This window comes from Lissotriton vulgaris, unplaced genomic scaffold (genome assembly GCF_964263255.1).
Source record: "Lissotriton vulgaris unplaced genomic scaffold, aLisVul1.2 SCAFFOLD_1206, whole genome shotgun sequence".
Lineage (NCBI taxonomy): Eukaryota > Metazoa > Chordata > Amphibia > Caudata > Salamandridae > Lissotriton > Lissotriton vulgaris.
In genome coordinates this window covers 421,601-434,927 of record NW_028246660.1, presented here as the reverse complement: position 1 = coordinate 434,927, position 13,327 = coordinate 421,601, and the positions used below count along the sequence as shown (strand labels likewise).

At 47.6% G+C, this 13,327-nt stretch overlaps 1 protein-coding gene across 1 annotated transcript in view; it reads left to right on the top strand.

Moving 5' to 3' along the window:
* Positions 1 to 278: 278 nt before the first annotated feature.
* Positions 279 to 13,327, top strand: part of ALG3 (ALG3 alpha-1,3- mannosyltransferase) — a 34,688-nt gene continuing 21,639 nt past the window's right edge. The window contains exons 1-3 of the mRNA XM_086949476.1: positions 279 to 587; positions 11,339 to 11,438; positions 12,348 to 12,495. Of these exons, the coding sequence (XP_086805602.1) occupies positions 389 to 587; positions 11,339 to 11,438; positions 12,348 to 12,495 (447 nt within the window). The 5' untranslated portion in view covers positions 279 to 388. The remainder of the gene's footprint in view (positions 588 to 11,338; positions 11,439 to 12,347; positions 12,496 to 13,327) is intronic.

The following is a 13,327-nucleotide window of genomic DNA, read 5'->3' as shown; positions in this document are numbered from 1 at the left end:
ATTAAATAAATAAATAAAAACACTGACGGCTCCACCTTTCATCGGGGTGGAGCAGACAGTTGAGCGGAACCCTTCTCCCGGGCCCTGTTTCCGCCCGGACGCCTGTGCGCTCCGCACCGACCCCACACATGGACACTGACGGCTCCTCCTTTCATCGGGGTGGAGCGGACAGGTGGGCGGAACCCTTCTCCCCCTGCCATGTTTCCGCCCGGACGACCGACCCCCACAAATGCACACTGACGGCTCCTCCTTTCATGGGGTGGAGCCGACAGGTGAGCGGAACCCTCTTCCCGGGCCGTGTTTCCGCCCGGAAGCCTGTGCGCGCAGCACCGCCGGGCAGCGCTGACGGGTCGGACAGCTGAGCCTGCAGGCAGCAGGGCAGAGTAAGATGGCTCCAGCGGGCAGGAGGAGAGGAGCCGGGCAGGGCCCCTCCGCGGCCCGCCTGGCCCCGCTGCGGGACGCCCTGCGCCGGGCCTGGCAGGACCGGGCCGGGCTGCTCTTCGATCCCCGCTACACCCCGCTGGTGGCCGCCCTGCTGAGCCTGGCCGAGGCGGGCGTCAGCTACTGGGTCATCCAGAGAGTGGCCTGTGAGTACCGGGGTGGGGTGGGTGTAAAGCTGAGCATGCACCCATGTCTTGTGAGCAGAGGCACAGAGGCGACTTTTGAGTGCAGGCAGCAGGTTACTTTTGAGTGCAGGCAGCAGGTTACTTGTGAGTGCAGGCAGCAGGTTACTTGTGAGTGCAGGCAGCAGGTTACTTGTGAGTGCAGGCAGCAGGTTACTTGTGAGTGCAGGCAGCAGGTTACTTGTGAGTGCAGGCAGCAGGTTACTTTGGAGTGCAGGCAGCAGGTTACTTTGGAATGTAGGCTGCATGTTACTTTTGAGTGCAGGCAGCATGTTACTTGTGTTTGCAGGCAGCATGTTACTTGTGAGTGCAGGCAGCAGGTTACTTGTGATTGCAGGCAGCAGGTTACTTGTGAGTGCAGGCAGCAGGTTACTTGTGTTTTCAGGCAGCATGTTACTTGTGTTTGCAGGCAGCAGGTTACTTGTGAATGCAGGCAGCAGATTACTTTTCAGTGCAGGCAGCAGGTTACTATTGAGTGCAGTGAATTCTATGGGTGATCATGTATGTACTGCTGGAGGTGACTTCTGAGTGCTGGCTGTAGGTTACTTTTGAGTGCAGTGGAAACAGCACGGGACTTGAGTGCTGTTGTGGATGACGTCTGAGTGATGCAGGGTGCAGGAAACTTGGCAGTGTATGTAGGCTGTAGTACGCACTGTGAAGGGTAAGGTGAGTGCAAGCACCTAGTACTTCTGTGGGCGACTTCTGAGAAATGCAGGGTATATATGTTTTGTGAGTGCAGGCTGTACGTTGCTTTGGAGTACAGTAAAGGCTGTGGGTGATAAGTCCTGCTGGAGGTGACTTCTGAGTGATGGTGGGTGTAGGTAACTTGTGAGTGCAGACTGAAGGTTACTCATGAGTGTGGTGGATGGTAGTGCTTTTGTGAGTGATGCAGGGTGCAGGTAACTTGTGAATTCAGGGTCGCTTCTGAGTGCAGTGAAGGCTGTGGGAGTGCGGGGAGTGAGTAATGTATTTGACTTGAGTGCTGGAAGTTGTTTTTGATTGCAGTGAAGGCTGTGGGTGATGTGAGTGCAGCTGTAGATGACTTCTGAGTGATGCAGGAAACGTTTGAGTGCAGGCCGTAGGTTACTTTTGTACGCACTGTGAAGGGTGAGGAGAGTGCAAGCACGGAATGCTGCAAGGTATGGAGAACTTGAGAGTGCACGCAGTAAGTTGCTTGTGAGTACTGTTGAGGGTGACTTATGAGATCTGGTGGGTGTAGGTAACTTATGAGTGCTGGCTGTAGGTTGCTTGTGCGTGCAGTGAAGGCTGTGGGTGATGGTAGTACTGCTGGAAGTGACTTGTGAGTGCTGCTGGGAGTAAGTAACTTGTGAGTGCTGGTTGTAGATTACTTTTGTGCGCACTGTGAATGGTGAGGTGAGTGCAAGCACTGAGTGCTGCAAGGTATGGTTAACTTGAGAGTGCAGGCAGTAAGTTGCTTTTGAGTACAGTGAAGGTTCTGAATGATGTGAGTACTGTTGGGGGGACTTCTGAGATCTGGTGGTGTAGGTTGCTTGTGAGTGCTGGCTGTAGGTTGCTTTTGAGTACAGTGAAGGCTGTGTGAGATGTGAGTACTGCTGGAAGTGACTTCTGAGTGCTGCTGGGTGTAAGTAACTTGTGAGTGCTGGCAGTAGATTGCATTTGAATAGCGCGTGGGTGACTTGCGAGTGTAGGCTGAGAGTGCAGGCACTGAGTGCTATCTGCCGGTATTTGTTGAGTGCCTCAAACTCTGAAACTTGGCTGAAGGTTACTCATGAGTGTGGTTGATGGTAGTGCTGTTGTGAGTAAGGAAGTTAACTTGTGGATTCAGAGTTGCTTCTGAGTGCAGTGAAGGTCTGTGGGTGACTGGAGTGAGGGCAGTGAGTGATGTTTGACTTGTGTGCTGTAAGTTGTTTTTGATTGCAGTGAAGGCTGTGTGTGACTTCTGAGTGCTGCAGGATGTAAGTAACTTGTGAGTGCAGGCTGTAGGTTACTGTTGAGTGCAGAGAAGGCTGCAGCCCACTCACAATTGTATATTGGCGACGTGTAGATGCAGTGAAAGCTTTGGGGGACTGTAGGCTCTCCGTGGCATGTAGTGTAGGCAGTGGTGACATGCGAGTGCAGTGTCTGAGTTATATGACGCGAGTGCAGGTAGGCTACCTGGGTCTGTGAGGTGTGGATACAGATTAGTGAACACGGGTTCACAACTCCAAATGCGCACAGAAGCAGCAATAAATCCATGTCCATCCAAATACTAATTTTTGTGAAAAGTATTTTATTTCTACCGCTAACCACACAAAGGAAAAATACGACATTCGCATACAGTAACACAATTCCCTTTGAGGTCAAGGCTTTAACCCCTTATACGCGGGGCTAATTCCCCGTGACGAGCCCAGTTTGTCATGCAGCACAGTGGAGCTGTGCTCATGACGAGCTGAGCTCTTCACGACTCCGCCCACTCCCATTGAACGCTCGCACAGGCGGGAAATTAGCCCCACGTTGGCCGTCCGCGGACGTTAGAACGAGCTCAGCTCGTCATGAGCACAGCTCCACTGTGCCTCATGACGAGCTGAGCTCGTCATAAGCATCAAGGGTGTTAATGTTTTACTGGTAATTCCTTGTCCCACTCCCTCTTCATGTTAACTATAATGGTTATTCCCTAGTCACGGTTAGCAACATGCAAGGAATGCCCTACTAGCAGTCCATGTCTCAAAAGTCCACTCTGACTCTTATATTCAAGTCACAAGTGTCCTAGCTCCGCAGCGCGCTCAGTGATGACGTCACCCAGGGCGGTAGGTCCAAAGTGTTCTGAGTCCTGGAGTGCACTTCGTTGCAGGCGATCGCAGCTGCTCGGTTCCCGATCAGGTGGGTCGGCTGCATCTGGACTCAGCGGCTGTACCCATCAGGCTCTCTCTCCATTGTGTTCGGGCAGCAATTGGAGGTTTCCTGCACTCCTCCTTCGGTGTAAATGTCTCTGCACTCCGGATGGGTGAGTGATTCTGATGCTCTTGTCCTCAATCCAGGACATGGGTGATGATGCTCCCACCTAGTCCTCACTTGCTCAACAGAGTTGGACCAGTTACAGCCCTCGTTGCTCCTGCTGATCTACAGGTTACCACCGCTCGCAGTGTGCAGGCTCTGTCCCAATCAACACAGCACACGTATTCCCCGCAGCCACTCCTGTCATTCAGGGTTGCCGTACAAGGCTTAGGTACTACCTCACAGCAGTCTTTACCCCAGTGGCCCTTCATGGCATACCGGGTTGCAGCAACGTTACCTTGCAAAACTTCAGTCATTACAGCACCACCTTCTTTTCCATGGTTTTCTCCATGGCTACCCTCTCCTGGCTTTCAGGGGTTGCAGACTCAATCTTGCACAAGGGAAACAGTTTAGTAGGTGTAGCAGCCTTTTCCTCACTCCCTGTCCAGGGAGTCCACTCAACCGGGCTCCCCCACTGGTCCTTGCTCCTTCCAATGCTCTCCTCTCTCTCACCATGCACACTGTTCTTGGCAAGCAGGCAGGTGCTGATACTCTTGGACAGAAGGTCTTGAATTACCTGGGTGATGTCCCCTCACCAAGCAGGGAGACTAGCAGGCTTTGCCCCCCAGTCCTGGTAACAGGCCTTAGGTTTTACAGAGCTTCCAGTCCTCACACAGCCTCTCTGGCTGCTTGGCAGATGATAGTTTTTGGGGTGTCAAGCGCCCCTCCTTACAGTGCATTTTCAGACACCAAATGTGGTTCAGGGTCTAAGTCTTTGAAGTTTTATGTTAGGATGCTGCTTCTTTTGAAGTATCTTCTTCTCCGTTTCCTCTTCAAAAGCAACCTGCCACAGCAGGTGTGTCTCTGAAGCTGATAGTCTCACAACGCAGGACATGGGAGTGACTAGAGTTCACACCTGGGTGTCAGCTAGTCATATGTGTCTTAAAATGTTACCCGTGGTTCTCAGCCATTCCCTTCCCTTTTTCTATTCCACTTCATCCTCTCGCATTGGATCATCCTCTTCGTCCCCTTTAAGTGTTTCTTTTCTTCTGAGTGTCACATCTTCTTCCATTAAGATTCTGGGTCTAATGAGCTACCCCTGGGTCTCCAGCTCTACCCCCACAATCTCCCTGCCCCATCCTTTCTCATCATGTAGCCCATTCAGATTCAGCCATTGCCACACCTCCTCCAGGGCTGGGAAGAACTAGGAGTTGCTGCTGTTTGGTATTCATAGGAGGCTGGTATAGTAGCGTTTGTCAGCTTGTAGTTCATCTGTGTTTGATTTACTGCTTGAAATGACTTCTTGAGTGTTTATAATTTTGATGTATAATTTGAAAACATTCTGATTGTTTGGTCCTCAAACCCGGGGTTCCTTTAGTTGCCTTGCATACTGCAGGCTGAGGTCTCTGTCCTGGTAGTTGAACATCCGTGCTATTATGGTGCACAGTATTGCCTCAGGCTAGGTGGCCTTGTCAGCACTCTGTGCGCTCTCCATGTAGGAGAATGGGTCCTCCTGATTAAGAATTTCTAGGCTCCATTTCTCTCAGATTTCTCTGTTGCAAGACCTTCTACCCTTTCTGGAAAGCCCAGGAACCTGAGATTGTGTGTCCTTGATCTCTGCTCTGCATCGTCTTCCCTATCTTCCAGCACAAGGGTGAGCCAGGAGAGTGTTCTCAGTCTTGTTGTTCCGGGCCCTCTTTCTTGAGCTAGCCCACCATCACTTCTGTCTCCTGAGTAGATTCACCTCCATCAGTAAAGTATTGATTTTATTCCCCGCTGCTTCTCTTGAGCCTTCTGTCGCCTCTAGTATTTGTGCTAGTGATGGTTCAGCCCCCACGTCTACAAGTCATTTGCTCGAGGCTGTTAGTTCCATGGCTGCACCTGCTGCTAATAGGTACATATCACTTTTATTGTGATGTAGTGTTGATGATAGCGTTGCATGCACGGGATCATCCTACTTTAGTTCTCCACTCCCACGGTTCGGGTATCAATGTTTCTGAGCCTTGCAGTGTCTGCTCAGGTGTTCCAATATCAATTTTTCAGTCTTTTAGTCTGATATGGGCCATGCCCCAGTGCTCCCCTTTTTAAGCATCACTTTTCCTCACTTGGTCAGTATGTGGCAGAAAGTCAGCTATATGGTCTCTCCCTATAGGCTAGTCCCTTTCAGTCTTTTTGCAGTCTGACCACCGGGTTGCCTCGCACCCCTCCAGCGAAGAGAGAGCTGTACATAGCTGAGTGACCTTGTCCTAAGTCATTCTTGAAACATTCTATTGCTTCTCATTCCCTCGATCGAGCCTCCTTTGCCTTGTGGAGTCTGGAAAAACCTTGTGGTCGGTGTATTTCTCTTTACACTCCAATGTCCCCATGTGTGTCTTCACCTTCGGAACCTTTTATCTCGACTAGCTCACTTGCCCTCTGGTTTTATCCTTTGTACTGTGTCTTCTCCAACCTGGAGTCATGTGACGCCTAACTCCAGAAGCCCAGTTGTTCACTAGCTAGGCTAGCAAGAAGCACAGCGGCTAGCAAAAAGCACCGCTCCTGTGACTGGGGCCAATATTTCAGCATTGCTGCAAAAGCGGCCCCCTGTCCCAAAACCAACCTGCGGCCCCAAGACTGGCCGCACCCACCAGGAAATGCCTATTGCCCACTACAGTCACTCCGGCCTTGGCCATGCACCTTTTGAATGAAGCCCATGCATGAGCATAGGGTGATAAATGGGTCTTGAACAACTCATGAAAGCTGCTGGGATAATAGGGCTTGTTTGCCCCAGTACACTGCTGCAGGGACATCAAGACGGATGAGGAGACCGTGTTTACCACTGCCAGTGATGTATAAGAGTGATCCAGCTAGGACTGCCAGGCCAGGACCCTCTCTGTGAATGGGAACACAAGCGACCGCAGACATGTTTCGGCCTATATAGCCCTTGTCAGTAGGGTGCTGATTAGGACTTATCGCACAGTGAGCATTGGAGTCGAATGTGGCCATACCCGTTAGACTTGGGGCATTGAACAGAGGCAAACAAAGTGTTGGGTGGATTGCTTGAATTAATCTCAGCCACTGCTAATTAATTACTAAGATTTGATTCAGACATATGCAAATCAGTCTTGGTCCTGCTCCAATAGGAACAGTTCTAGCAATTAAAGTATTTACCTGGCTTAAGCTACCGACCTATTCTTCATCATCCATGTAAATAGTGCCTGATGCACACTGTGGTGCCCATAAAGCACAGGTTGCTCACTTTTGGGCACCGCAGCTATGCTTTTGCTGTACAAGTTCATTCTGCGGCTTTGGACGTGCATATTTCACAGTTGTCTTTGGTCTAGTGATACGTAGCATAAGTAAATTCCAGTTCTGGTTATATTGCAGTCAATGGCTTTCATACAACTCAACATATACTGTATCCACAGCCTAGTGGCGCTTTGATTTTCTCCGCTGCTAGGTTCATTGTAGCTTAGCCCGCTGAAGGCTGTGCCTTTGGGGGCGTCCATGTAGTAAGGTACTATGTTTATCTCTGTTCCTTTAATACTCCGTATTCTGTATCTAGAACTCTTTGCATTGTGTTGTGTTATGTTCCACCCTTCTGACGGAAGTTGCTGCTTGTCACTTGTTATTGCTGGTGTTTCTGCCGTGGTCTCCCTTATGCTTTTACCTTTTTAGCTTTATTTTAATTAAGCTCTACTGGACTATATACAACGTGTCTGTGTGTTCCTGTCTTACCCCTAATACCACAATTTGGTACCAGGAGTGGGGTCAATTTCATCTATTTCCTGCGTCAACCAATTTTTCTGCTTGAGCCCACCAGTTCGCGTTCATGCGTTTACTTCTACCCCCCTGGCCAGGACATTGTTAAAGCCATTCTGAAAGGTGGGTCAACATTTTTTTTTTTCGTGCTACATATTACTAGCTTACCCCGCGCGACCTCTTTCAAATCAACATTTGCGGCGCTGCTCGCTTCTTCCTTCGTCATGTTGGATCCCTGGAGCCTAGAAGTTCTGGCTTCCCCTCCATTCTTCTGGTCTTCCCACTTCACTGCAATACGGAGGAAGTCCTACTGTACATTGCGGGAGGTGTGTTGACTTCACATGCACAGCTGCCATTTTGGGTAAGTCGTGAAGTCGATTGTATTCCGATTTCTTCTGACTCTACCCCGATTTCTTCCGACTCTACTCCAACGATTTCCCTTGTGCGACGCTGCAGTCGGTGATTCGCACACCATCCTCATCTGTGGCGATTTCATTTGCTGCTGTGTGCTGCGAAGTACTCGATGTCTTGCACACCCAAGCATCATCGCCTGCCACACAAGTGAGTGAGTTCACATGCTGTTTGTGTGACACCTTACTCTTCAGTGATTCACACACCATTTGTTTTGCAATTTCTGCAATACATTTAACCCTTTGTGTGACACCTTACGCTTTGGTTATTCATACACCATTTATTTTACAATTTCTGGAGTACATTTAATTCCTCTTCGTGTTCCTTTTGCCATACCTTGTTATGGCAACTGCTCAAGGTGTCCTTCAGCCTGCACCTTTCCTGCAGAAACCAGGCAAACCTGATTTGAAATGGGCAGAATGGCTGAAGGATTTTGAAAATGATCTTACTGCAATTGACTCAGATGGTTACTCTCCCTCAAGGAAATTGGCTTTGTTAATAAATCATTCGGGGGTAGCTGGCTGCAGAGTTTTTGACAATCTTCCACGTTTTCCTGCACCTGCGTCTGAAGATACTGTTTGTAACGTTTTTATTGAAGCCAAACTACGCATGGGAAAACAATATTCTGATTCCACAGGATGATTAGGCATCTGCCAGGGCGCCGGATGAGACTCTTAAGAAAGTAGATGTATTTATCAAGAGTAAATGGAATGCTAATAAAAGCTTGTAATGATTTAAAATGTTTTGCACAACTCGGTGAGGAATTGTCCTTTGAAAACGGAGTTTGTGTCAAGAATGGTCTTTTTGTTCCTCCTGCTTCACTGAGAGAGAGAATTATCAACATTGCTCACGTAGGTCATTTGGGCATTTCTGCCACCTGCAAAAAGTTATCTACTGGTGGCCAGGCTTAAACAAACAAGTAGTTCTTTTTGTGGATAATTGTCCAAGTTGTGTTGTCTCTGACAAACACTGGAAAACCAACAAAAACACTTTGTTCCCAGTGCCATTTCCTGATCTCCCTTGGGATAAAATTGCCTTGGACTTTCGCTTTGTTACCTTCAGACAAAATATATTGTATAGTTGCTATTGATTACCATTCCAAGTGGATTTATTATTCTTTTGTTCAAGCTGCCTATTCCTCCATTGTTGTTTCATTTATTCAAAGCCTCTTAAGAATTGAGGGCACTCCTAATTGTGTTGTCACGGATAATGGTCAACCATTTCTCTCTCTCATCAGGTTACCAGCTTTCTGGAGAATTCTGAGGTAAAACGTTATCAAGTTGCCTTATACAGTCCCTCCTCAAATGGACTTGTCGAGAGAGCCAACCGGTTCATAAGAGTTCAGACTGACAATGCATCCAACTTCGATGTGGGTGATTTCTTGCAAAGTAAAGTGTGGGCTTATCTGACAGCACCTCGTTCCACCACTAATGTTACACTTTTCAGTGCTCTCAGGGGTAGAAAACAGAGGTTGGTAGAACAAGAACAATGCTGTCAAAATTACAGACACCCAGGTTCAGATCTTTAACAAAGTTTATGCTCGCAGGTTTGATGAAGATGATTCTGATTTCACTTTTGGTCCTCGTTTTGACATCACCAATTTCCAAACTGATCATGCTGATAATTTAGTCCGAACTACACTGGCTTCATCTTCATGCCGTTCAAGTGCTGTCTTCCATTCCCATTCCCATTCTTCACCTGAGAGTGGAGCTGCACGTAAGCAGCGGGTTTGTAAGTTACCGATCACATTTCAAGACTGTTTTGTACTAGTTTTTTGTTCATGGGGGTGGGGGGTATGAAGTAAGTTATTTACTATGTTTATCTCTGTTCCTTTAATACTCAGTATTCTGTATCTAGAACTCTCTTTGCATTGTGTTGTGTTATGTTCCACCCTTCCCACTTTAGTTGCTGCTTGTCACTTGTTCGTGCCGGTGTTTCAGCCGTGGGCTCCCTTATGCTTTTTCCTTTTTAGCTTTATTTTAATAAAGCTCTACTGGACTATATACAACGTTTCTGTGTGTTCCTGTCTTACCCCTACTACCACAATCCAGACTTTCAAACTTCCACTAAAACTATATGACTGTACGGTCCCATCTCTTCTTTGGAACCTATCTTGCCCATGTGCCGAGCCATCTCCTGTGACTGTGTTGCTGTTAATCACAAAGCATCGGCTCTGGGCTTTTTCAACAGGTCCAGAATATGTGCCCAAACGTAGTAAAGATACAGAAAGTATGCTGCTCCTAATTACGAGACTAGGGAAAACTAGGGGAACTGTTTTTGCGTGGTTATGAGATGTAGGAGGACGGGGATTCCTCCTCTTGGAATTTTGAGCCCTCACATACCGGATGTGAGTCATGTTTCATCATAGGGCTGCTCCTCGTCAGGTCGGCGCTGCAATACCGGACGGGCTCCCTATGAGGGGCTCTTTGGCGGAGATCTTTTATTCCAAATTGCCGTTTGATGCCGTGGGGGTGAGGGGCCTAACCAGTGTAGATGAATGAGTGGAGGCGTGTAACCTGAAGGAAGTTTAAACGGGTTTGGAAGTACCAACGAAAACAATTTTATTCAATAGGTCTCCCAACCTGATTAAAAGAAACAAAGGCGCATGTCTGAGGTTATGTCTCGGGTCGGGCGCTCTTGTGTGGTCAACATCTTTCTCGCCCAGTAGTCAGTCAATCTGGTGGCGATTCGTCTGGACCTTATAAAATCAATTCTATCTCCACATGGGTGGTTATATGATGTAATCTTCCTCTTTAAACCAGTCTAACACATACTATGTGTAGTCCCTGATAGAACATGACCAACCTCAGTCGGGTATTTTACTTCATCAATACCCGGCAAGTATCACACAAGGAATTTCGCTATGTAGTTTGCTCTCTGACCTACCCACTTCTGCCAGGAATCCCCGTCCTCCTACATCTCGTGACCACGCAAAACCGGTTCCCCTAGTTTCCCTTGTCTCGTAATAAGGAGCTGCGTACTTTCGGTATCTTTTCTGGGTTGCTGCTCACATTAGCTATGTGAGTCCTGAGGTCCATTTGTTCTCTGCAAACTCTCTGTAGCTTTTCAACAAATTGAACCTAGCTGAAGAATGTGTAAACATTGGCACTGTGAGCTTCGGCGTATGTTTGTTCAAATGGTAAAGGGAAGGTAGGAGTAACGCAAGCTTCCTTCAGAACAGGTGCATTGTAGCTGGCGTCAAGTAAGCTTCATTTCAACAGAAACCAGTGTTGCAGAGTAGCATTTGTGTTCACATTTTACACAGGAGTAGGGTATACCCTTCACATCTATACATCAGCTTCTGCACAATTTTCCTCACATATACAAGAGGTGTATAGGAGAGGTTTCGGTAGCAATGCGAGTGCCACTCTCACTCAGTGCAGTACATCCATGCAAGCTTCCTTGACATAAACAGAAATAGGTGCAGCACAATTAGCACCAATGCAAGCTTTCTTCATACTCACCCGATGCATAGTAGACCGCAGAAGTGCAAGTTCCTCTCCCACACAGAATAAGTACTTTTGTGCCTTGCCTTTGTGGTATGTCCACTTACTCTGAGGTCACAAAACTGGGCTGTTTTTGTAACCAACCTCTTCTTCACCTTACAGATACAGAGATCGACTGGAAGGCGTACATGGATGAGGTGGAGGGCGTCCTGAATGGCACCACCGACTACACCCAGCTGAAGGGGGACACTGGGCCTCTTGTGTGAGTACTTGCACCAGCACTCCTACGGTGATAGGTTTGTAGTTATTGAGAATACCCCGAGAGCTCATGGGATCGCTTGCCTGAATATTTTTGAAAATGGGAAAGGGAAGACAAAGGTTCCAGGTTCTATGTGAAAGCCATGAAAGTAACATCAGGCCTTGGGTGTGGTTCTAGGTGGATATATTGTAGGAAGTTCACAATTACCCTGACAGTGACTTCCAGTGGAACGTTCTATGCCTCAACTCCCTCCATTAAATACTTTTTAGGACTCAACGAACTGTAGCTTTTAGCTGTCTGTTTGCAAAAGACCATACCAAATTTGCGGATGACTATAGAGAGATGCCAACCATGATCAAATCAATCTTGGCTGTATCTCCAAAAGGGACATCCACCCTGAAGGGTTAGGCCGCATCACAACTGAACTGCAGCACAAACCTCTTTTGACAGGTTTGGCCTTCCACCAGACTGATCATGCCCCTTGTTTTCCATATACCTTGTGCACTAACCACCCTCACTCTGTCTTGGTTGCCCCACTCTTCTGTTTGATCCCTGCTGAGCTTCCTTTGCTTGCCAATTGCCCCCTGTAACAACAAATCCATCCACTCAATTTCTTAATCACGCTTGTGCCCCCTACGTCAGTCTGACTCCTGTACCCCACTGTTAGTCTATCGCCCTGTGATCACCTTTGACCTCCCTCTTCTCCCTGTAAATCAGTGACACCCTTTAATTCCTTTGTTACTGTCTTCCCTTCTTTCTGTGCCTTTTGTAGGCTCTTCATTGGCTAAACCTTCATTACTTGTTCCCTGTTGTCTTCTTTGAACCTTTGAAGGCCCTGCATCTGATGAGTTGTGTTTTCCCCTTTAACAAAAGGGTTTGCCTATTGATCTCTGCCTTATTTTGTCCTTACAGGTATCCTGCCGGATTCGTCTACATCTTCACTGCCTTCTACTACCTCACAGACCGCGGCAGCAATATCCGCTTGGCGCAGTATCTGTTTGCCGTGCTCTACCTCGTCACTCTGTTGCTTGTCTTCAGAATCTATTGTAAGACCAAGAAGGTGAGAGGAGGCGAAGGCTGCTTGGCTTCTCAGAAGTTGGAAAGTGCTTCTTCAGGGGGTGGCCAGTGAAGAGACGAAGAGTGATGGAAGACGAGAAGGGTTGTGGATCATTAACGGGTAGAAGGTGGAAAGTGAGGCAGGGGCTGCAGTCAAATTTTCGCATGTTCTGGGTTGTCTAATCATTGGTTCCTTTGCTATAGGACGAAGAGCTAATATGACACTGATTGTAGCTGGTTAGGGTTTCTAGGCACTAAGGTGAGTTTTTTGGTACACCGCAATACACTGAGGTCCTGAGTCTCTGTGCACAGTACTGTGTAGGAGCTGAATCCCCGCGACAACACAAGAGCTGATCACCTTTATTTTTGCGACCATTACATTTTCACAGTTTTGGTACCTTCGTTCCCTCTGTTCACTTTTCTATTCCCTGTCATTTCCTGGTTGTCTTGTGTTTATTCTTGTTGACTTGTGTTTTCTCTCGTTCTCGCCTCGCTGTCTCCTGTTCTTCTGCTTATGTCTTATGGTTTCTCGTTATTTTTCTTCTTTGTCATTTCTCGTAGCTTCCGATTCCTTGCTATCCCTTCTGATGAATCTGTAATTTCTTGCAAGATTTTCTGTATTCTGTCATAGAATAATGTTTCCAAGCGTTATCCTCATTGCCAATTGTGAGGCCTCTAGTCTATTTACCTCTGAGTCTTGTGTGTGCTATTTTGCTGTTAATTTCTTATATTAACTCCTGTTCTCATTATCATAACTTATTACTTGCCTTTGTAGCAAGTTGTTTCTAGTATGCCTCTGGTATTTTTATGAATGCAGAGAAATTTCAATTTGTACC